The sequence below is a fragment of the Pelophylax lessonae genome, assembly GCF_965119305.1.
Source record: "Pelophylax lessonae genome assembly, chromosome: 5".
Taxonomy (NCBI): Eukaryota; Metazoa; Chordata; class Amphibia; order Anura; family Ranidae; genus Pelophylax; species Pelophylax lessonae.
The window spans coordinates 66,545,627-66,571,047 of NC_138772.1; the positions used below are offsets into that span (position 1 = coordinate 66,545,627).

Genomic DNA, 25,421 nt, shown 5'->3' on the forward strand with positions numbered 1-25,421 from the left:
GTACATGTATTTTTGGTGGCTCCGAGATGATTAGTATCCTCAGCCCTGCCTTTGGAGACATCTTTTTGGGACTATATTTTTATATTTTATTCTTAATTACAGAGTATTTTTGTATATACTCTGTAAAGTTTGATATTTGATATATAGTACATTGTGTCCCCAGTCTAAGAGCAGAGCGATTATAGTTCCGGGTGTGAGAGGATGCGGAAGCGGTGTCACACTTCCGGCTCTTAAAAGGGTGGTTGGTTTGGTTCAGGGGTGTAACTACAGGGGTTGCAATTGCAACCGGGCCCCATGCTCCAGGGGGCCTGTGTGGCTCCCCTGTACACCTGGATAGGAGAGGGGATGGGGGCAGCATGTAGAGAAATCACTGTCCTCCTTTTACCTCCTGTAGCTGCAGGAGGAAAATGGAGGAGATTGGTTCCTCTGTATGCTGCCCCCGCCACTCCTCCTATCCAGTTCACTTGTGTTCTGCTGTCTCTGGGCCCCTGCATGCTCCCCTGGTCCCCCCCTCCCTACTGTGCTCCCTTCCCTCTCCTGCCGGCTGCTGCAGGGGATGTGTCACAATAGAGAGCCAGGAAGGGGTCAGTAAATATGTAGTTTACCAGCTCCTTCCTTTTCTGAATGGACAGAGTCATAGTCAGTGACATTGTAAAAAAATAATATAAAATGATAAAAAATAATACATATAAAATACCAAAAAATAAAAGCTACTGACACCAGTGGGTGAACTTCCAGGATCGCAAAGGTCACACTTGCAACCGGGCCCTGGAATTCCACCACAGTGCGGAGGCCCCAAGATGGCAGGAAGGGGGCCCACTGCAGAACTTGTGAAAGGGTCCCGTAATAAAGGGCCACGCAATGAGAGTAAAGGGCCCCGGGATCAGTGGGAAGAGCCCCAGGCTTGAAGGGAAGGGCCCCAGCCAGGGGTCCAGGGGGCCCTTCATGGTTTCTTGCATCGGGGCCCTGAAGGTTCTAGTTATGCCTCTGATGTGGTTGACATAGAGATGTGTGCCTATATAACACCACAAGAGACTCGGCTCCCCACCTACTGAAGAAGCCCTATCACCTTGCGAGACACATCTAGGGGAGGAGTTGAGCTTTTTTTTTTTTATATTTCTTTATTACATTTTTCAGGTATAAAATTTACAACACTCCAATCTCTGGAGAACATATCTTTACATCATAATTGACATATTACCCTTTTAACCCTCCATCCTCCCCCCCCCCCCCTCTCCCCTACCCTTTCCCCTTCCTTCGTTCCTTCTCCTATTATCTCTTTATATTCCACTGAGTCTTTAAAGACCTGCCACTCTTCCCAGATTTCTGCCCAATTCCCTTGTTCCTCTTCCCCCCCAGCTTCTTAATAATTCTAATTTCCTTGTTTTTTCCACCTTAATTAGCCATTCTTTACTTGATGGAGGGTCTTCTTTTTGCCATTTTAAAGGGATCAAACTTTTAGCCGCATTTAATAAGTGGGGAAACAGAGTTTTCTTATATATTTTACTGACAATTGTGTTCCGTGGAATAGACATCTCCAAGGATCTTCAGGTATATGTATATTCATAATTTTATTTATCAAAATTAAGACTTTTCTCCAAAATTTTTTAATTTTCGGACACTCCCACCATATATGAGTTATTGTGCCTTTCTCCCGACATCCCCTCCAGCAGTCTCTCAAACTCTCCACTTGATATCTACCTACTTTGTCCGGGGTATATAGTTCATTTCTTCTGTATAAGGGCTCTTTCACACGGGCGGTCCGATCAGATCCGCCTGTCAGTTTTTAGGTGGATCTGATCGGATCCTCCATGCAGCTCTATGGGGCAGCGGATGTCAGCGGAGACACCTCCGCTGACACCCGCTGCCATCCGTATCCGATCCTGTCCGTGAAATCCGGACGGATGGAAACCCTATTTTTCCATCCGTTCAGGGATCGGATCGGATGAGAGCGGACAGGCGGTCCGTTCTCATCCGATCCCCCATAGAGAGCAGCGGGGGCTGTGACACCTCCCTCTCCGCACTGCAAGCGGAGACGGAGCTGTCATCCGCCGGCTCAGCGGGGATCAGCGGATCGATCCTCGCTGAGCAGCACGGATCCGCCTACGGAGGCGGACCGTGTGAAAGAGCCCTTAGTGTCTATAGCCGAGCTGTGCACAAGTTGTAAACTTTTTTCCCATTGTGTTCCTCCATTGCATGGTCCTAAATCTCTCTCCCATTTTTCTTTGAGTGAAGGCCCTGTCTCCTTTGTTATTGTTAACATAATTTTATAAATATTTGAAATATTATTTACTACTTTATCTGAGACACATAATTGTTCAAAAGGTAGTAGTTCCTTCATATCTCTTAGTGGTTGGGGTAATGTGGCTAAGAAGTGTCTCAGCTGGAGATATCTCCACTCATTTATTTTCCAGTCTCTCTTCTTTTGTTTTAATTCTGAGAGCGTTATCATTTTTCCCCGGTCTATTATATCTCCCAATCGTGCATCCCCCTCTTCAATCCATTTACCGTGTTCCCTCCCTTCCCCCGGTGCAAAAAATGTTGTGTTTTGGAGTGGTATTAACGGTGAGTTGTATTTCCATTTCTCTCTTATATGTATTGTGTCCCAAATTTTTAAAGCCTGACGTGTAATTATGTGAGTGCTAACATTTAATTCCCTACATTTTGAAGGTATCCAAATAATCTTTCCTAGTTGTGTGTCACTAATCGTGTTTTCTATTTTTACCCAACTTTTATCATTCTTTTTTTTACTCCATTCTATCACCCGTGTAAGTATTGAGGCTTGAAAATATTTTTTAAAATCCGGTAGTGCTAAACCCCCTTGTCCCTTCCCTTTACTTAATGTTGTGTATTTAATCCTTGGCTTTTTATGTTTCCAGATAAACCGAGATATCAAAGTTTTGAGTGTCTTAAAGAATGCTTGTGGGATTGGGATTGGGATCATTTGGAATTTGTATGATATTTTTGGGAGGATTATCATCTTTATCGTATTTATTCTCCCTATCCATGAGAAGATCCTTGGGGAGAGTCTGTTTAACTCTGTTTTTGTATCATTCAGTAATTGAAGGAAATTTGCTTTGTATAGTTTCTCTGGGGTTGATGTTAATTTGATCCCTAGATATTTTATTTCATCCTTTCTCCATTTAAATTGGAATTCACTTTTTAACCTCTCTTCTTCTTGTTTATTAACGTTGATACTCAGGATCTCTGATTTTTTTTTGATCAATTTTTAAATTTGATAACTCCCCATATTGTTTCATGATTTTTATTGTATTTGGCAGGGTGATCCTAGGGTTGGATATATATAGCAGCATGTCATCTGCAAAAGCGGAGACCTTATGTTCTTCCTGTCCTATCTTTATTCCCTTAATGTCTGAACTTCTTCTGATTGTTGCCAGCAGTGGTTCCAAGGAGAGGGCGAACAGCATTGGGGATGATGGACATCCTTGTCTTGTTCCATTGAACATTTCAAAGGGTTCTGACACTGCTCCATTAATTTTTACTTTTGCGGTTGGATGGTTATATAATGTTTAATCCATGCCGTCATTCTAGGACCTATTTCCAACTCCTCTAAAGTTCTGATTATAAACTCCCAGTTGACCCTGTCAAATGCTTTTTCAGCATCTATTGACAGTATTAAACTCAATGGTCCAGTTTTTAACATTTGATTCAACAGGAGGATCGTTCTTATCCCATTATCCCGCCCCTGGCATCCCGGAATAAAGCCCACTTGGTCTCCATGGACCCACTCCGTCATCAGGCTCTTCATCCTTGTAGCTAATATTTTTGTAAACAATTTTGGTCAACATTGAGGAGGGAGATGGGTCTATAGCTAGAACACAATAGTGGGTCTTTCTCCTCTTTTCGTATAATGGTGATTGATGCGGATAGGGCTTCTTTACTCATTTCATATTGGGTACCTATTCCATTCATATGATTATTTAATCTCGGAACTAGGAACTCCCTGTATTTTTTATAATAATTTATTGTGTACCCGTCTGGGCCTGGGCTCTTTCCTGGGCTAGTTTCTTTTATAGCCTTCAATATCTCCTGATCTGTAATTGGTATATCTAGTAATGATAATTTGTCTTCGTCAACCCTTGTCAACTTAGCGTTTCTTAAATATTCTTTAATTTTTTTCGCTCCTATCCGGATCAATCCCCTGTGTATCCTCTTTTCTTACCGAGTAGAGGTTTGCATAGTATTTTTGGAATTCCTTAGCTATCCCTGTTGTTGTTTGGATTATTTCCCCATTTTTGCTTTTTATTTTATCTATGAAATTCACCCCTTTCTTTTTCTTGAGGATTCTTGCCAAATTTTTTCCCACTTTATTACTTTCAATATATTTTACTTTACTACTTCTATTTAATTCCTGTCTGATTTCCTGCTCTAAGAGGTCTTTCAGTTCTTCTCTTTTTTCCTCTAATAGAGTATTTATGGCCGAGTCTTGGGTTCTTTTGTGTTTTAGCTCTAGTTCAAAGACTTCTGTCATAAGTTTATCCTTTTTTTTTGTTCTTTCCTTTTTCCTTTGTGCCCCTTTGGAGATTAGTATACCCCGCATATAGGCTTTGTGTGCTTCCCATACCATATTTTTTGGTGTTTCCTCCGTATCGTTTATTTGAAAGTAGAGCTCGAATTCCTTCTCTATTTCTTTTCCCCATTTTTTATCCCTAATTAGTTCTTCATTGATTTTCCATGCATCCATTTTAGGTTGTTCTCTACTCATTTTTATCTTAACTGTAATAGGGGTGTGGTCAGACCAGGTCCTAGTCCCGATCCCTGTCTCGATCACTCTTTCGATCGATCTGTGTTCTATTAGAACGTAATCTATTCTCGAGTATGGGACATTTGAGAAGCAGGTAAAATCTCTTTCTTTTGGATGGAGGATTCTCCTTATATCTGCCAATTGATTTGTAAATAATTTTTCCTTAATTATCCTTGTCTGAGCTTTTTTGTTTCATTGAGTTTTTGAAGTAGTATCTATTTTAGGATTGAGATTCCTGGCAAGGATCACTCCTCCCTTTTTGAACATCATTAATTTTCCCAGGACCTTTCCCACATAGTCCACCTGTCCCTCATTGGGGCTGTATACGTTTACTAGAGTAACTTCCTCTTCCCCTATTTTCCCTCTCAAAAAGAGGTATCTTCCCTCTGGGTCTACTAATCTCTCCTCGAGAACAAATCCAAAACCTCTGGCAAAACCAATGGCTACACCCTTAGATTTCTTCTTGAGAGAGTCCGCGTAGTACCATGTGGGATGGCTCTGGGAGTATAACCTAATGTTGGATGCATGGGTTATATGAGTCTGTTGAAGGAATATTATGTCTGCCTTCAAATAATTAATTTCCCTTAGGATTTTTTTCCTTTAATCTGGAGAGTTTAATCCCCGCACATTGTATGACAGTACATTAACTACCACCATTCCTAGTTTTTAATCCTCCTTCTATTGTCCATTCCCTTGTCTTTCGGCTGGGCTCTTCTGAGGACTGATGACTCTAAAGTTGTTCCGTATCTCTTTTGATCCAGGAGTTGGATAAGTTTTTAAATTTACTATTTTCTCCTTCCCTCCCTCTCTCCTTCCCTCCCTCCCTCTCTCCCTCCCTCCATCTCCCCCTGCCCACCCCCCCTCCCCTGCCCTCCTTGCCTCCCGCCACCCCCCACCCTCCCCTGTCTCCTATTTCTGCCTAATGGGGGCCTAGCTTTCCCCCTTCCCTTAGCCAGGGCAGTCGATTCCCACCCCTCCCTATTCAATCAACTTGTTCCCGAGGTTGAGCTCTGTCTTTGCTCGTCCCTCCCATCCATCTTTCCTATTACTAGGTCAGATGGTAAGGGCATGTTGATGACTGTGGTGCCATCTTTTTTTTTACACTCTTTCTGGTTTTACTCCTCCGCCGCCCCCACCTTCAGCCCCCCCCCCTCCAATCTCCCTCCCCTCCTAGACCCCCCCTTAGTCTCTTCTTCATTTTTTTATTATCTTTTTCGGATTTTTCTTCGATTTCCACTGGTCCAGGTCTTCTTCCTCTGTTTCCTCTTCTGGGGTCTCCCGATCTGTCCATCCCGGGATGTCCATTACTGGTATATTTCATATATCACAAACAGCTTGAGTATCTTCTGGGAATTTTAATAACACAGTCCTCCCTTCTCTCCGTACTCCTAGACCAGCGGGGAAACTCCAAAAATATTGTATGTTTTGTTTCTTTAAAACCTCTACCACTGGTCTCAGGATACGTTTTCTATTGATAGTCTCCTGCGCCAGATCTGGGAAGATCTGAAGGTCCTCTCCGTCGTATTTTAATACTGGTCTGGCTCTCATTTTCTCCCAAATCAGGGCCCTTGTCTCATACTTATGGAATCTTGCGATTACATCTCTAGTTTTCTCTCTGGGTATGTTTGCAGGTCTCCGTATTCTGTGGACTCTTTCGAATTTGATTTTTTCTGTGATCGCTTTTCCCATAAGAGGATTGAAAACACTTTCCAGCATTCTTCAAGATTTTCATCCTGTCCTTTCTCTGGCATTCCTCTTATTCGTAAGTTTTTTCTTCTATGTCTGTTCTCTTGGTCTTCCATTTTATACAACATATTTCTCTGTTCAATCTGAATTTTCTTCATTTGCTCCTTTAAGTTTTTTTACTTTTTTCCGTGGGTGTCTGACCTCTTTTCTGTTTCTTCCACCCTTGTCAGAATATGTCCCAAGTCTCCATGGAGGGTAGCCATTTCAGTTTTAATTGATCTCTCTAGGCTAGCGAACATTTCCAACATCTCTGATTTTGATGGGGGGTGGTCCTTTACCCTTGTATCCTCTTCTCTTCTCAATTCTCCATCTCCTACTAATTGAGTACTTTCCCTTGACATTTCCAAACTCTCTTCTCCACTTGCTCCCATGGATTTTTGACCTTTAGTTTTTTTACTTCCCTCTGTATTTTGTTTAGGTCTTACGGCTGGTTGTTTCTCGGGTAGCGTATTTTGCCCTTTCCCTTCCGGGGTCATGTACATTTTAATAGTCCCTGGGCATGCCGTAATTTTTGCAGGTTTCCCTGTCCCTTCTTTTGTCTGTTTGTTCTTCATTTTTATCTTGAGTGCTTTTTAGTTGCTCTGAGTGCAGGGGGAGTGAGAGTTTATTTTAGGATAAGTCAGTTTATGTTATTTATTCCATGAGAGGTTGTATCATATGTCTCCTGTAGAGGGAGATACTGGTGAGAAGGGTATGAGTCCTTAGCTTGCCCTGTATTTTATATTAGTCTACTTTTTCTGAGACCTTCAAAAATTGAGTTGCTAATAAACTCATGGGCAAAAATTTGGGTGGCTCATTAAGGGTGTCCTGACAGATGTCCCTTTACGGGGGTATCGTGGAGCCCTATACCTTGTAGTCCTCTTCAATTTTTAGCCATGTGTTTTTATCCGCTGGGGTTTCCCAAGAGGGTTTATTGTAAGCTGATGGAATTTTTTAGACCGATATTCTAGAATGGTATTATGACAATCCCCTCCTACGGGGATCCGGGTGGGCGGCTTTTGATAATCTGTAATACAGGATCACTTGTAATCAGGAAAGTCAGATTCCTTGAATTTCTATTCTCTGATCCTCCCTCCAGACTTTTGCATCACTTATGATGGCTGGGGGGGCCTCCTGTCGTTTTAATCCTGTTTTAAGTACACCCCTTTTTTTCTAAGTTGTTTATGCAAACCAATAGCTTATTCATAGTACTAATAGTTGTAAAAAATAAAAGCTACTGACACCAGTGGGTGAACTTCCAGGATCGCAAAGGTCACACTTGCGACCGGGCCCTGGAATTCCACCACCGTGGGGAGGCCCCAAGATGGCAGGAAGGGGGCCCACTGCAGAACTTGTGAAAGGGTCCCATAATAAAGGGCCACGCAATGAGAGTAAAGGGCCCCAGGATCAGTGGGAAGAGCCCCAGGCTTGAAGGGAAGGGCCCCAGCCAGGGGTCCAGGGGGCCCTTCATGGTTTCTTGCATCTGGGCCCTGAAAGTTCTAGTTACGCCTCTGGTGTGGTTGACATAGAGATGTATGCCTATATAACACCACAAGAGACTCGGCTCCCCACCTACTGAAGAAGCCCTATCACCTGGCGAGACACATCTAGGGGAGGAGTTAAGCTTTTTGACATTGCACCGCAGTTGTGCTGCTAGAGGTGGTGAGCCGGGCGCCATTGTTTGAAAAGTGTGTACTATTCATCTTCTTGTAAGTGGAATTTTAGGTGGGGTTTTAATTAAGGAGTTGTCACGGAATACACTATGTCTGTCATTTCTGCCTTGTTACATATTACCCTTGGGAACTGTGAAAGCGGAAGTTTCTGTTCTATCGAGGAGGAGAGGAGAGATTTGCCTGGGTTTAAAGAGAAGCTTTCTTTTATTTGTCTGGAGGTGAGCAGGCCCTTCAGCTGGTGATGGATATTTACAGTGCATAAATAGATTAGGCTCAGAGTGCTTTGAAATAGTTGACTTTGTGCACATATCCACGGAGGATTTAAACCGTATTGTTTTGTATTTTAATTATTCATTCACAATATATTCGTAATTTGGATGTGTATGTCATCACATCTCTATGGGACGATAAAATCCATACAGCATAGGGCAGCTGGTCAGCTATGATTAAGCACCAGTGAGAGGTGTGAAACGCGTCAACTGCTGCTGTACAGTATTTGTATTCTCCTATGCTGTATGGATTTTATCATTTCAATAAAGGTGTTGCATTTGGAGTGCGGCCGTCCAGAACTATTAATTTCTTCATTTGAACTGCAGAGCCAGCACCTGCTTACATGGGGAGGTGTGATTTGGAGGACTGACACCTGGAGCAGTAACACCTTCACATCTTTATGCTTTATGGGACTTTTTGGACTGTTTATTAATAACATTGCTGTACTACACTGATATATTTTTTGATTTCAAATTTTCTCTCTTGTTGTGCAGGAGGCAGCGGTTGCGTATCCTGGATATGACGGATGCCTGCACCTTCAACCTGAATGAAGGCCACAGAAGTCTGTCTTCAAACATGGTGACCCTGGCTAAGGTGTGTATCGATCTTTCTAGGAGATGCCATGATGAAGCCATGCAAGCAAAGAAGAGGAGGCAGGAAGACAGTGATTTCACGTTGGCCCCACTCACTTCCCTCAACACTTTTTATGTAGAGGTTTGGATAGACATCTTTATATATAGCACAATGTACCCAATCCTGAAGGAGGCACTCCAGGCGAGTGTGCATGGCCCCCTGCGCCTACGTTGCCGCAACCTACATGTCTGTATGATGCCCCTGTGTAAAACAGTGGAGCTGCTAAACCTCCTGAACCCAGCGGGGGTGCGCATGATCGAACTGTATAATTCCACCCTGGAGGAAATCAACGCTATTCTGCCCGCCATGGTCAAGTTCTGCTCCCTGCGCAGCCTTAAATTGCCCTTCTACCTAAACATAATCCAGAGGCCAATCCCTAACATAGGGGATGCCATGAAGGAATTCACCATGATCATCGGACAGCTGAGATCCTTGAAAGAGCTAAACCTCGAATTTTCCACCCTATCTGGGTGTCTACAGCAGCTGCTGGGGTGAGACTGCGATTTATCTTCAGAAACAATATGGAAAATGACAATGTAAAGTGATGGGAGGGGGGCACTTAAAGTGGACCTGTCATCGGATACATTTTTATATTTCATGTTAAAGCTGATCTTCGGGCTTCCCTATCCCCCACCCTATTCTAACTATTCCCTGACATAAAAAAAACAAAAACCTCAAAATGCCTTGTTTACTTACCTAAAGCTGCAGTCACGTGACTTTCTGGTCCTGAGTCTTCTGTCTTTCTATGTTTACAGAAGGCAGAGTCTTTTTTCAAGGTGTCCACATTACTGCTGGGCTGAAGTGACAGTTCCTATTGTCCAAGGTGACCAGATTTTTACTGACCATGCCCACTTTTATTGAGGGTGGGACAGGGGCGGAGGAGGGGGTGGGAATAATAGCAGCATGTCAAGCACGCCACCTGAAATGTTGGGTGTGGCCAAATTGTGCTAGCAGTGGGATGAGCTAAAAGTGTAACTAAAGGAAAAACTTTTTATTTTTCAATTACCAAGTACGTCCCATTGGGAGATTTCCCTTCACTTCCTGTCCAATAGCCACAAACAGGAAGTGAGGAAATCCCCCCCCAAAGTGTGGGAATCCCGATGTGCCACCAGGGTCACCAGAACAAGTGTCCCCATTGGAAGATTTCCCATCTGATATCAACCCAAAATGTAAGATTTTCTTTAACTTTCACTTTCAAAGATAACAGTAAACAGGACAAGTAGAGAGGGTGAATCTCCCTGATGGGGGCACTGACAGCAATAAAAACTGACAAGTGTTCTAATCCACCTCCACTGTATGCAAAACTAAAAGTTGTGCCTTATTTACACTTTAAGGGGGTATGGTCTAATAACACCTGGGCCAAGAGTGCAGGTCCAGGTGTGCATTGCAGGTCACGGTCACAAGCAAGGGCAAGGTGGCAAATTATCCATATACTTACCTCCTGCAACAAAGTATGCAAAAGCTGAGAGGGAAACGACTGGGAAGACCATGTCATATCGGCATGTGAATTCATTAATAACCCCAGGCACAGTTTGTTTTCTCCACTGTAGGAGGCGCTGGACCAGAACAGTACAGCAGCTAGAGGGGAATTCAAGAGGAACTTGGTTTTCCAATGCTTACCTTGGGCCCCTTTAGCAGCGTTTTAGTTGGCTGTGCAGCACCCAGATGACCCTGGTGGCCATCTTGGGTCACACAGAGTCTTTTTAGGGCCCTGCCCCCAGGTTTTGGTTCACATTTGTGAAGTGGTTAGTGTAGGGAGCGTGTACCCTCCTGTCAGGGACAGCACTAGAGGTAGGGATGGGTTCAGGAGGAGGGTTGGACTGGCCAGGCCGTATTCCACCTCACTTTGCAGGAGCTGTCTTCAACTCGGGCCTACTACCGCTACTCCCTGCTACACTGACTGATGGGCTGCTGTTCTGTTTGCCAGTTCTTCAATACATTGGTTACTGCAATTTGGACTTCTCTGTGATTACTGCTGCTACACCATACTGTACCTACCCAACATGTATTTTCAAATGCCTGACACAGATCAGCTCCTGCTGCAGCCTCTCACCTTGAGACCTGCTACAAAATTAAAATGTTACAGTCTGATCACTGGGGGAGGGGAGACTGAGAAAATTATAGATACAGGCATTGGACTGGATCTCAAAGATGACTTTTTAACCACTTAAGCCCCGGAAGATTTTACCCCCTTCCTGACCAGGGCCTATTTTGCGATTCGGCACTGCATGACTTTAATGGACAATTGCGCGGTCGTGCGACAGTGTACCCAAATGAAATTGACGTCCTTTTTTCCCACAAACAGAGCTTTCTTTTGGTGGTATTTGATCACCTGTGCTATTTTTTGATCATGCGCTATAAACAAAAAAAGAGCGACAATTTTGCAAAAATAACAATATTTTTCACATTTTTTTATATGAAATTCCCAAAAAAAAAAAAATGCAAATATCAAATTTTTTTAACATTTTAGGCCAATTTGTTTTCTGCTACATATGTTTGGTAAAGAAAATCGCAATAAGCGTATTTTGATTGGTTTGCGCAAAAGTTATTGCGTTTACTAACTAAGGGAAAGATTTTTGTCATTTTTATTTATATTTTTTTTAACGAGTAATGGCGGCGATCTGCGATTTTTTTTTGCGGGACTGTGACATTGCGGCGGACAGATCGGACCCTTGACTGACATTTTTGACACTTTTGGGGGTACCAGTGACATTACTACAGTAATCAGTGCTATACATATGCACTGCTACTGTAAAAATGACACTTGACACTGGCAGGGAAGGGGTTAACTTTATTAGAGATGCAGCGACTATGTGTGTCCCTAGGGGCGTGCTTCTTACTGTTGTGGGATGTGGCTTTTCATGTAACAGCAGAGATCTACGGTCCTACAAAGCAGGAACATATGATCTCTGCTGTTACACAGGGGAGAATGACAGGCGGCTGTGTTTACATTAGCCGCCTGCCTTTCTCCCGGTGTAACCAACGATCGCAAGTGAGCGGCGGACATCGGGTCAGCCGCTCACACGCGCGGGGGGGGGGTTCGTGAGCGAGCGGGACCGGCGTGCGCTCGCTGCCTAGAGCCTCACAGGCTGACGTAGGGGTATGTCACAGGCTAGTGACGTACCCCTACGTCACTTTGCCTGTAAAGGGCTGACTGCCGCCGTATATAGTCGTGCGGCAGTCGGCAAGTGGTTAATGATAAAAGGTAGAGCTTTTCTGAAAAAAATATACGGTCCATTTTAAATATCAAGGGAGGCGGAACACACAAAAATGGATGGGAACACATCAAGGTAGGCAGGTTCAGAGAGGGTAATTATGGCAAAGAGAACTTGATAGAAAATATGAGGCCAAGTCATCAGACATCACCGTTAAATATTACTACTTGATCTTTTAAAATTGCTGCCAGCTCCTAACCTGACTGAATTGCTCCTGAATTCTTCATATAGTAATGCTGTGCACACCTTTTCTTTTCAGGGGAATACAAAAGCCACTGGAGAGTTTGGAATTGGGTCACTGTGGTCTCCTCCTGGAAGATTTAAATTATTTGTCTGAGAGCCCCCACATCTCCACCCTTAAGAAATTGGACTTAATGGGGCATAACCTGTCAGAGCACCTCCTCCCCCCCTTCCTCAAACTCCTGGCCGCTGTCTCCTCCTCCATCCTTTATCTGGACATCCGCCAGTGCCAGCTAAGTGATCACACCCTGTCGGCTCTGCTGCCCACCCTTTGCCGCTGTTCCCACTTGCGGTGCCTAGTACTTTCAATGAACCCATTATCTACTCAGGGACTGAGGAGTCTCTCCCAGAACTGTTTGCAGCTCCAGGAGCTCCAGTTGGTGGTCTATTCATGCCCACAGGACTGTTATGTTCGTGGCCCACTCTCTGTCTTCTATGTTGACATGGAGAAGCTCAACAGATTCTTTGCAGAGCTAAAGGAGATATTGGTAAGGGCAGAGCGGATGGACATTGTGTGGGTGAGGAATGTGTCTTTTCTCCAAAATCCAGTCTACATGAACCTCTGGCGCTTATAACCACTGAAATACAGACTTGAGTCTCAACTCCAGCCACATTTTTTTAGTTGTGGATGGAATGCGGAAAAATAGAACCTGTTAGGTTTTTATTGCTGCCTGTATCACAGTTACTATTATATCTATGACAGTGTGATGTATGGCAAAGGAGCCTTTTTTCTGACAACATGGGGGAATTTATCACTAATAGTCTCTCTCTAGGGAAAGCAAAAATCTTACCTTGCAGTGGGGTTTCCCCAGCACTACAAGGGTTAGTTATCATTTAGGTCTAGGGTACCAGAAAAAAAAACAGTTTCACATACCTGACCCCAGCTTTCCTCACAAACAGCACTCCCCTATGCTTTGACTTGCAAACCATGCCTTGGTGTCCTCAAGTCCAGTACCATGGCCAGGGCCGGTGCAAGTATTTTTGCCGCCCTAGGCAAAATAAAAATTGCTGCCCCCCCATATGCTCTCCTACCCCCCACCCCAAGATGCTGAAGGGGTTAAAACCAGTGGCGGCTGGTGCTCCATCGGTCTTGGGGCAGCAGACGGACCTGGCCACGGACCGCCCTGTCACTCCAGAGTCCAGTCCACACTATATTCCCCCCAGGCACCAGATCACTTACTTTGTTCCTCCGGACGGTGACGTCTTCCCCCTCAGTCTCCTCCATGTCCCCTCTCAGTGGCCGTCTCCTCCCTCCTCCTCCACCAATAGGAAGCCTTCTCCTTTGGCAAATTGGGAAACAGGTCTCGAGACCCACTTCCTGATTGGCCGGGAGGAAATCAGTGTGGCAATAGCAAATATTCATTCACTATTGTCACACAACTGGGTGGGCTCAGGACGCAGTGCTCTGCGCCACGAGCCCACCCTTTTTTGAAGCCTATTAGAACCTCTGGCTCTAATCACGTGCTTCAAAAAAAAAAAAAAAAACGTCATTGGAATCCATGCATCCGGAGCCCTGCATGTAGATAAGGGGGCTGGACGCATTGATAGGGGAGCAGCGCCCCTGCGCCCCTAATGGACAGGCCGGTCGCCACTGGTTAAAACCCCTTCAGTGACCTACGGTAAGTCACTTACCTCGGGGCAGGCTCCGACGGCGCCCCTGCTAAGTTGTGCCCTAGGCGGCGTCCTAGGTCGCCTTCCTGGTAGCACTGGCCCTGGCCATGGCTATGTGCCCTGCATTGTATTTGAGGATGTCAGAGGGACTTCCAGAACGTTGGGAGGGAAGGGGGGGGGGGTATGGGTTCAGGGTCGGTCTAGTAGCCTGCAGCGAGCCTGTAGGAACTGAAGATCAGGTATGTAAAAGTGATTTTTCTGGTACTCTAGATCTATATAAGTATTTCCCTTTGGAGTGCAGGGGCTATACCCAGTAAGTTATAGGGGGAGACTTACTAAAACTGGTGCACTCAGAATCTAGTGCAGCTGTGAGTCGTATCCAATCAGCTTCTAGCTTGTTATTAAAGTGGTTCTAAACCATGGGTGCCCAACCTGTGGCCCTCCAGTTGTGGCAGAACTACAAGTCCCATGAGGCATTGCAAGGCTGACAGTTACGAGCATGACTCCCAAAGGCAGAAGCATGATTGGATTTGAAGTTCTGCAACAGCTGGAGGGTCACACCCATGTTCTAAAGCCTTATTTTTTTTCTTTCAAATATAAACATGTTATACTTATCTGCTCTGTGTAATGGTTTTTGTACTGAACAGCCCTGAATTCCCTCTTCTCGGGTCCCCCGCTGGCAATTCTGTCCCCTCCCCCTTGCTGAGTGCCCCCTAGGCAAGCTGCTTAATCTGGGGGCACTTGTGCGCGCTCGCTCCTGAGCCATCTCTGTGTTTCTATGGGACACACAGAGCGTGGCTCAGTCCTGCCTCCCCTCACCCTTCTCAGTGGCTGTGATTGACAGCAGCAGGAGTCAATAGCTCCCGCAGGTTTGTCTAAGCCAATCAGGAGGTAGAAACACAGGAGAGCCTCCGCTCTTGTGCACATCGCTGGATCAGGCTCGGGCTCAGGTAAGTATAAGGGTGGGATGCAGGGGGAAGCTTCACCCTGAAGGTTTTTTTATCTTCATGCATAAAGGTAAAAACCATCAGCCTTTACAACCACTTTAAGCTTTGACAATACAACCTGGAAGCTGATTGGTTTCCAATCAGAGCTACACTAGATTTTGCACTCTCCAGTTTTAGTAAATTAAACTGTGGAAAGTGTTGGAAAGCTTCTTTTAAAGTGGAACTCAAGTCTCAAATACCAACCTCTGCTCCACTAACGCGATGTCTGAGGGGGCTCCCTTGTCAGCACCTATATCTTTTTCCTGGCTTCTCCATAGTGCCAGGTCTTCTGATGTCAGGATTGCCCAGTAGCCCTTGCACTGCACAAAGGGGTGCCTTGAATGTACACTGAGCTGCCCATGCACAGCTCAATGTATATTCTAAAGAAGATTGTGATCAGGCAGGCAGGTCAATTTGTTTTATTAACAAACGAAACAGCAAAGAGTCTGCCTGCTCGCCATTTTTTACTTTTTAACTTTAGTTTAGCCATAAGTCCTAATTATAAAGTTTGAATGTTTAATGGTTAACATAGTGTTGTATTTAGAAATAAGTGCTTGTTAATATTTCTAAATATAGTAAGGAGTGATTGTAAAAGCTGATGATGGAACTCCACAGGAAAAGGGGAATAGGTACAGAATGGGGGGGTGGGGTGCAGAAGAATTGGTGAAAAGTGTAAGGCCCCTTTCACATAAGTGACCTGAGCAGGTGGACCTGATTGGATGTCTCCTCCTCCTTCCTTTATCTGGACAAGTCCTGCTTCCAATCCAATCTGCTAAAAAGATATGGAAAGGAATTCTTCCTCTTCCGTCTTGGTAAAAAAGATAAGAGGGTAGTCAGGTGTAAACAGACAACAGAGTCAGTTTACACCCGCCTATCCATAGAGCAGGGCGAGCTCTTCATAAACTGAGTGGACACGGACCTCTTATCCAGTGCCGGAAAACAAGGTGATCTAGTGCCCAGGGCAAAGATGCCAAACTGCGCCCTCCCCAAAATGTATGAGCATTTTGTGTCAGCAAAAATCCCCTCCAAAAATTTGAGCACTAACGTGCATGATTACCCCCAAGCATAAATTCCCTTTGAAAGCCAAAATTCTCCCCAAACAAAAATTCCCCCTCTCCCAATACTCCAGCTTGTAGGTAGACACTCTCTATTCAGTGCCCCCCCCCCCCCACCTTATATGATACCACAGTGCCCAGGGCAGCCTCCCCTCCTGTCCACCCCTGAACAGCAGGGGATCAGCGGACAAATCCCCTGATATTCTAATCGGAGACCCCGTGGGAAAGGAGCCTTAGGCAGAAGACAAGAACTAGAAGTTTATTCGAACTAGAAAGTTAAAATACATTGAAAGTAATTGAAACAGTATATATAGTTGATACGGTTCTATGACCTGATAAAAAGGTGTGAAGTTTGTTTCATTGTGTAGACCAGAGGTCTTCAAACTATGGCCCTCCAGTTGTTCAGGAACTACAATTCCCATCATGCCTAGTCATGTCTGTGAATGTCAGAGTTTTACAATGCCTCATGGGATGTGTAGTTCTGCAACAGCTGGAGGGCCATAGTTTGAGGATCCCTGGTGTAGACAATTGTAGGTTCACTGGTGGAGGCATGAGTCTCCACACCAACGCATGTTTAATGCTAGACCCTGTGTAGGGGAAAAAGTACCCAATGTTGGGGGGGTGGGAGTAGAGAGGCAATGGGTAGGAGGTTGATGGATCCTCTGTGGTAAAAATCAGATCTATATGAGGGGTGCTCTGTGCTATGCTTAGTTATGTTAGTTTTTTTATAGATTTGTTAAGGAATCTTATGGGGTGACATGTGAACAAGGGGGTGAGTTATCTGCATTTGTCTGTATCCCTATTGGGGGAAATTTTTTCTCACTTCTTCTTCTATCCGACAACCATCAAACCGATAGGTGAGAGAAAATATCTAAATCCCCATAAGTAGTATTAAAAAATCATTTAACATATATTATTGTCAACAATAATCAACAAAGCACAGAAAACATAAAAAAATATATTCTCCTTCTAAGTTTGGATATTATCGATATAGTATCCTCCAAACCATAGGAGGTCTATATTAATCATAATCCAGTCTCTCACTCGAAATGTTTCGCGGGTGACCCGCTTCTTCTGGAGTTTTAATTGGAGTATTGATCTCTAGAAATCTAAACATAGTGATAATATGCTATAATAAATACCATATTCACCATTATTTATCTACACCTGGCTCCCACACTGGTGCCGTCACCTTTCTGCTTGGCTGGTGTGAGCTGCACGGTGAGTACATCCACATTTTATCAGCTTTTGATTGATCCGCACAAGTTGCTGAATGCCATAGTCCAATTCTTGTTTCATGTATTGGGTAGGATGTTTTATGTTTCCGTTTGATGGTATTTTGCGCTGCCGTTTTTTTTTTTTTTTTTTTGCAGATGCACGTGTGTTTATACATGTATCAATGTTTACACCCTGTATATTTTTTGTATATTATCACTATGTTTATCTGTCTACAAATCAATACTCCTTCTTTTAAAACTCCTAAAGAAGCGGGTCACCTGCGAAACATGTTGCGTGAGAGACTGGATTATTAATATAGACCTCCTAAGGTTGGGAGGATACTACTGTATATCACAATATCCAATCTTGGAAGGAGAATATATGTTTTAATGTTTTCTGTGCTTTGTCGATTATTGCTGACAAAAATAAATGTGAAATAATTTTTTAATACTAGACTGGTGCAATAAATATGATTTTAATAAAATAAGTCTAGAGTTGTGAGTTCAGTTGCAGCATGAAAGTCCTAAGTGCCTCATTCTCTTTCCAAATTTTGAACTTTGATCTATGGGACGTAGGTACAGTTATCAATTTCTTCTTGTGTAGCACATATCACTAAACCCCCCATACATCACAGACTGCAACCCCTCCCTTTTCCACCCAAAACTAACAAAAAGTTGGGCATTCTTCTTTGTTTTATATAACCCATTTGTATTTATATTTTCTTAGCATGATTACAGTTTTTCTGTGCAGTTGAACGTTATTTTATGACATCAGAAGTTAGAATAAAGTTTCACTCTTTCAACAAATTATCTGCAGCAAAAAAAATAATCTTTTCTTCATTATAACAAAACCTTCTTTTGTATAGTAACTTTTCTTATATGCTGGAGTGCATCATTAGAGGGATCACCAGTAGGAGGAAGGAGGTCCTGATTCTCCTATATAGAACTTTAGTTATCACTTATGGCGCTTTTCCACTGCATGGAACCGTACCGGTTCGGCCCGCTTTTGTGCTTTTCCACTGCGGTACCGCATGGTATAGGGTCGGAACGGTTCGGTACGGTACGGTATAGGTTTGCTTTTCCAGTGCATGGAACCGAACGGTACGGTACGGCTCTGAAAAAACAGTACCTACTCGATTGTGGTTCCAACAGGTACCAAACTGGTACCATATCCCACAATCCTTTGCATGCAGTCACTACTAGCCACTGATTGGTCAGAGAATCACACCCACCCCGTTGTTATCCCACCCACTTAACTTTAGTACTACTTTAGTGGAAAAGCAAACCTATACCGTACCGTACCGAACCGTTCCAACACTATACCATGCGGTACTGCAGTGGAAAAGCAAACCGGGGCCAAGCAGGGCCGAGTAGAGCCGAGCCGGTACTAGCCGGTACTTGCAGTGCCATTATTGACAATATGGGTCACCAGAAAAAAGATAGAGGTCCTGATTACCCTATTCAGACTTGTATCAACACAGAGATTACCAGCAGGAGTAGGGAAGTCCTGATTCCCTTATATAGTTCTTCAGTTATCCCTAGAGAGATTACCGGCAGGAGTATGGGTGTCCTGATTCCTCCTATGTAGATCTTTAGTTTTCACTAGAGGTATCATCAACAACGGAGGTCCTGATTCCCCTACATAAATCTTTAGTTATTACTAGAGGGAACACCAGCATGAGGATGAAGGTCCTGGTTCCTTTAAATAGATCTATTGTTATCACTGGAGGGATAACCAGATCTTCAATATAGATCTTTAGCTATCACTAGAAGGATCACCAGGAAGAGGAAGGAGGTTCTGATTCTCTGTGTAGATCTTTAGTTATCACTAGAGAGATTCCAGCATGAGAGTGGAGGTCCTGATTCCTCTATATAGATCTTTTGTTATCACTTGAGGGGACACCAGCACCAGGATGGAGGTCCTGATTCCTCTACATAGATTGTCAGCAATCACCAGGGGAACACCAGCACAAGGATGGAAGTCCTGATTCCTGAACAGAATCAGGACCTCCTTCCTCCTGCTGATGATCCCTCTAGTGATAACCAAAAATCTCTATAGGGGACTCAGGTCATCTATCCTCCTGCTGGTAATCCTTCTAGTGATATCTAAAGATTTGTATAAGGGACTCAGGATCTCCATCCTCCTGCTGGTGATCCCTCTAGTGATGACTAAAGATCTATATAGAAGAATCAGAACCTTCTATATAAATATTTAGTCAACCCTAGAGGAATCACCAGCAAGAGTTTGGAGGTCCTGAGTCCCCTCTACTGATCTTTGGTTATCACTAGAGGTATCGCCAGCAGGAGGATAAAGGTCCTTTTTCCTCTATACAGATCTGTGGTTATCACTAGAGGGGACACCAGCATGAGGATGGAGGTTCCGATTTCTCTATATAGAACTTTAGTTATCACTAGAGGGATCATCAACAGGAGGAAGGAGGTCCTGATTCCCCTATATCGATTTATAGTTATCACTAGAGTTATCAACAGTTGGAGGATGCAGGCCCTGAGTTCCCTATATATTTTTGGTTATCACTAAAGCTATCGCCAGCAGGAGGATAGAGGTCCCGATCCCTCTATACAGATATTTAGTTATCGCTAGAGGGATCACCAGCATGAGAAAGAAGGTCCTGATTCCTCTATATAGATCTTTAGTTATTACTAGAGAGATAACCAACAGGAGGAAGGAGGTCCTGATTCCTCTATATAGATCTTTAGTTATTACTAGAGGGATCACCAACAGGAGGAAGGAGGTTTCAATTCCTCTATATAGATCTTTAGTTAACACTAGAGGGATCATCAACAGGAGGAAGGAGGTCCTGATTCCCCTAAATCGATTTATAGTTATCACTAGAGTGTTCAACAGCAGGAGGATGGAGGTCCTGAGTCCCCTATACAAATTTTTGGTTATCAACTTATCACTAAAGCTATCACCAGCAGGAGGATAGAGGGCCTGATTCCTCTATACAGATCTTTGGTTATCACTAGAGGGAACACCAGCACGAGGAAGAAGGTCCTGATTCCTCTATATAGATATTTAGTTATCACTAGAGGGAACACCAGCACGAGGAAGAAGGTCCTGATTCCTCTATATAGATATTTAGTTATCACTAGAGGGATCACCAACAGGAGGAAGAGGTTCTGATTCCTCTATATAGATATTTAGTTATCACTAGAGGGATCACCAACAGGAGGAAGGAGGTCCTGATTCATTTATATAGATCTTTAGTTATCACTAGAGGGATCAACAGCAGGAGGAAGGAGGTCCTGATTCATTTATATAGATCTTTAGTTATCACTAGAGGGATCAACAGCAGGAGGAAGGAGGTCCTGATTCCCCTATATCGATTTATAATTATCACTAGAGGGATCAACAGCAGGAGGATGGAGGTCCTGATTCCTCTATACAGATCTTTGGTTATCACTAGAGGAAACACCAGCATGAGGATGGAGGTCCTGATTCCTCTATTGATATCTTTGTTTATCTCCAGGGATCTCCAGCAGGAGGAAGGAGGTTCTGATTCTTCTATATAAATCTTTAGTTATCAATCGAGGGAGCACCAGCACAAGGAAGGAGGTCCTGATTCCTCTATATAGATATTTGGTTATCACTAGAGGGAACACCAGCAGGAGGATGAAGGTCCTGATTCTTTTATATAGATCTTTGGTTATCACTAAAGGGATCACCAGCAAGAAGGTGGGGGTGCTGATTACCCTTTATATATTGTTTAACCACTTGCCGTCTGAGTACGGTAGTACTACTGCGGCAAAGTGGTTCGTTATCGTCTGACGACGTAGTATTAACGTCGTCAGACACTCCCCCTTCTGGGCGGCGCTTGCGCGCCGCCGGAGGCTCGCTCCCGCTGTTTTCATTCACAGCGGGAGTCGGGCCAGGGGAGGAGCAGCGGCGATCGCCGCTGCTCTGCCCCGATCGCCGGGGATCTAGTGTGGAGATCCGCCCGCCTGTGTAAACACAAGCGGGCGGATCTCCATAGTGACAGGGAGTGACAGATCGGACTGTTCAGCATAGCTGGACATCCGATCTGTCCATGACTCACTCAGTCACCTCCCCCCCTACACGTCAGTAAGCACCAGGCATACATTAACCCCTCCCTCTCCAATAAAATTAACCCCTTCCCTGCCAGTGTCATTTTTACTGTAACAGTGAATATATATAGCACTGATTACTGCAGTAATGTCACTGGTACCCCCAAAAGTGTCAAAAATGTCAGTCAAGGGTCCGATCTGTCCGCCGCAATGTCGCAGTCCCACAAAAAAAATCGCAGATCGCCGCCATTACGCGTTAAAAAAAAAAACACCAAAAATGACAGAAATCTTTCCCTTTGTTAGTAAACGCAATAACTTTTGCGCAAACCAATCAAAATACGCTTATTGCGATTTTTTTTTACCAAACATAAGTAGCAGAAAAAAAATTGGCCAAAAATTTTTTAAAAAATTGGTTTTTACATCTTTTTTGGGGGGAATTTCATATAAAAAAATGTTAAAAATATTGTTATTTTTTCAAAATAAACGCTCTTTTTTTGTTTATAGCGCAAAAAGTAAAAATCGCACAGGTGATCAAATACCACCAAAAGAAAGCTCTGTTTATGGGAAAAAAAGGACGTAAATTTCGTTTGGGCACGGAGTCGCACGACCGCGCAATTGTCAGTTGAAGTCGCACAGCCCCGAATCGCAAAAAGTGGCCTGGACGGAAGACAGCAAAATCCTCCGGTGGTAAAGTGGTTAACTAGAGGGATCACTCAAACTATCCCAAGTGAGCTCCATTGGCTAAAAACTATTTTTAAACACATTATGGTCTCAATGGATGGTCTTTTGAGCCCTAATTCAGGTTATTAAAGACCCAACTCCTCTGACCTAATCCAGAAGATGCAGATCAGTAATCCAAAAATGTTTATGCTTGATTTTTTTAATAACATTTTGTGAAGACTGTGTGGGTGTTCAGGCATCTTTTCTGCATTTGGAAATGTATTACTTACGGTAATATCATTCTATCATTTTCTTCTACATGTGAGAAACGCAGCTAAATTCTGATTGGCTACTACAGAGCCGAATCATCTAATAGGCAATATAGGCTGGATGTCCCGGGGCTCAGCTATAACCTCTATGGTTCTTCAATAAACCAGGAAAATAGCGCAATCAGCCTGGCTGTCACTTCACATCGGAGGATGAACTTTTAGGCCTTTTGTGTGCCTTTTTATTAATGTAAACCAAAGAGATGAGGGGGGGAAAACCGTGATCTTGCCTAGCGCTCCATTTTGCCCTAATCCATCTCAGGGTTACTATTAGAAAATGCATTCTTTTTTTTTTTTTTTTTTAAACAGCTCAACAGTTTCAGCAGCAATAAAACAACACTTACTGATCATAGAGCGCGTCCCTTCTCTGCCTGGATTTCGATGGCTCCCCAAGCTGACATATCAGTCCAAAAATAATTAATAACGCCCCCAGCAAATGTCTTGAGAAACAGCCTGGAGAAAGCATGTTCACCGTTGGCTTTCCCCAGGCAGTAAGGCGAAAGCAGTCATTGAGGCTGAGATATCTCCCTGCATGTACTTTGTCCTAACAGAATCATTCATTCAAACAAACTGGGACAAATAGTTAACGCAAGTCCTTCATTTACATTAATTGTTCAACTCAGGTAATGGGAGAGGACAAAGTGCTGACTGGTTACATTTCAAACGTGCGGAGCTTTATTGTTTAAAATCCATCAACCTGATGACCTTTGTGACACATCAGGAGCTGTTATGTATGATAATGTTAATAACCAATATAAGTAAGTGGAGATTGGTGACTATACTACAGTGTTAGCCTACCCATGATTGATCCTATCACTAACCTGACACCTCATTGTAACATTTTGGAGAGGACAAGATCACATGAGCGGTTAACCCTAAGGGTGCACTTACACAAAGGGGTGTATTTATAGAAAATGTGCATTGTGAGAGTGCAGGTCTATTCTATGTATAGTGCAAAAGTATACCTGCGCTGCTAACAAAGCAAATACATAAATAAATCCCAATAAATATGGTGTATAAATAATCTGTGTAAGGTGCTAGTGCTCAACTTCAAACACACATTCCTATATCATAATCCCAATCAATATATAAAAAATCATAAAAATACAATAAATGCAAATTTTATCACGTGTAAATAAATATCAAAAAAGTCTTTCAATAAAAGACGTGCTTAAATAGTGACAGTCTTTGTGCAAAACATAAGTCCAAAGTGCTGCGTGCTCGTAAAAGAAGTGCCGGTGCTTTCTCTACACGAGTAGGTGCTCCCCTCCTGGACCCCTACTCACCAGAAGCCAAATAATACACCGCTTTCAGAATATCCTTAGATAGGACGAGCCTTAATGGACCATCAACTCAATCAGCTTTCCTGTAGGTCATATCATCCAGGTATTGCTCAAAAAAATGGAAAGAGATGCTGGCATCGTGAAGTATGTAATCACTTTATTCGATGCACACAATACAAGATACACTTACAATGTGGCAAAGGTTAAAACGCCTAAAAAATCATCCCACGGGTTGCCAATCCAAACGGCTGTACTCACTCCCCGTGTCCCCGTATGTCGGAAGGTGGATGTAGTTTGGCGTAGTACGTACTCGGACGAACAGCTTGACGCGTTTCGCTCCGCACACAGAGCGTTATCAAAAGCAAGTCCGCTCCGGATACGTACTATATTTATAAGGTAACAAATTACATTATTGCTGACACCTTAGAGGAACCGGAAGTAGAATGCCGCCATTTTGTGATTACTATGGTGATGAACTTCCTATACAGTCCTCTCATTCAGATCTGCATAAATATGTCCTCACATCTTAAGCTCTCATATACCGCTATAATATGCTCTAGTACAGTTTAATATATTCCTAAAATTCCTAAAATTGTGGGCTATAAGCTGGTATTATTCCGGTGGCGGAACCGGAAGTGGCTCCGCCATATTGGGACTCTCATCCTCCTCAAATGCCGGAACCGGAAGTGATGTCGCCATGTCGGGGTTACCCGATGACGCACTTCCTGTCTCTCGTTCCGATCTAATATAATCATTTTATGGCTTATAGAGTGGGCAGAACAATTACTATATGCAAAAAGCTAGGGGACTGCGCCACACTAACTACTTTATTGTGACCTAAACCTGCCATGACTTGTTGTTAACACTCGGCGGCGGAACCGGAAGTCCCGTCGCCATATTGGAACACCCATTGTAATGAAAAACATCATAGCGGCCGCCCTGTTGGGGCTCCCAGTGCTAATGTACTTCCTGTACACTGCTCAATATTCCTTACTGTTCATATACAGATTCCTTACTGCTCTTATAAACAATTACCAAATTACTTAAAACACGGAGGCATTCTAAACTACGGCACCCCTTTACATACAATACCCCTTAAAATATGAACAAAAAAAGAAAGAATAAAAATTAATTAATTAATAACAATAATAATACCCTTTCAATACATCCACATATATTGAATCAATAAATGTATGACCACTTTGCAAATAACTTCATAAATTCAAAATAAATATTTATAAGCCTATATCGAGTTAACCCTGAGAACTATAAATATAATATATATATATATAAATTTATAATAAACCACAATTCCATATCTAATACATTAAAAAGTTGTTAAATTATTTTAAATACATAACTCACATCCTTCTATATATCCAATTTAATAAAGGCTAAAAACTATATAATAATAACTCACTACACGATATCCCAATTAATGACCTATTAAAAAATTAAAAATTATTAATAATTATTAATAAAACAATTAATATCCAATTCAACGTTAAGACCTGCAGGGACCATAGTTTTTAACTGTTGAATCCACCAAGTTTCGTTCTGAGACACTGCCCTTTTCAAATGTGTCCCTCTCCAATGCGGAATAATCCTATCTATACCACAAAAGGTCATCTTCCGAGGGTCCTTATTATGGTATAGTCTAAAGTGGTTAGAAAGGCTATGTTTGCGGAATCCTTTCTTTATGTTACTTATATGCT

The 25,421-nt window shown here is 43.2% G+C and overlaps 2 protein-coding genes across 2 annotated transcripts in view; one reads left to right on the plus strand and one right to left on the minus strand.

The window, feature by feature from the left end:
• The window catches only part of LOC309555573 (leucine-rich repeat-containing protein 14-like), a gene marked incomplete at both ends in the record, with an annotated part of 35,706 nt that extends 22,610 nt beyond the window's left edge, over positions 1 to 13,096 (plus strand). Inside the window, 2 exons of the mRNA XM_082257633.1 lie at positions 8,928 to 9,557; positions 12,541 to 13,096. Coding sequence (XP_082113759.1) covers positions 8,928 to 9,557; positions 12,541 to 13,096 — 1,186 coding nt within the window. The remainder of the gene's footprint in view (positions 1 to 8,927; positions 9,558 to 12,540) is intronic.
• The window catches only part of CUBN (cubilin), a 439,455-nt gene extending 416,498 nt beyond the window's left edge, over positions 1 to 22,957 (minus strand). Inside the window, exon 1 of the mRNA XM_082257511.1 lies at positions 22,768 to 22,957. Coding sequence (XP_082113637.1) covers positions 22,768 to 22,889 — 122 coding nt within the window. The 5' untranslated portion in view covers positions 22,890 to 22,957. The remainder of the gene's footprint in view (positions 1 to 22,767) is intronic.
• Between the last annotated feature and the right edge of the window lie 2,464 nt (positions 22,958 to 25,421).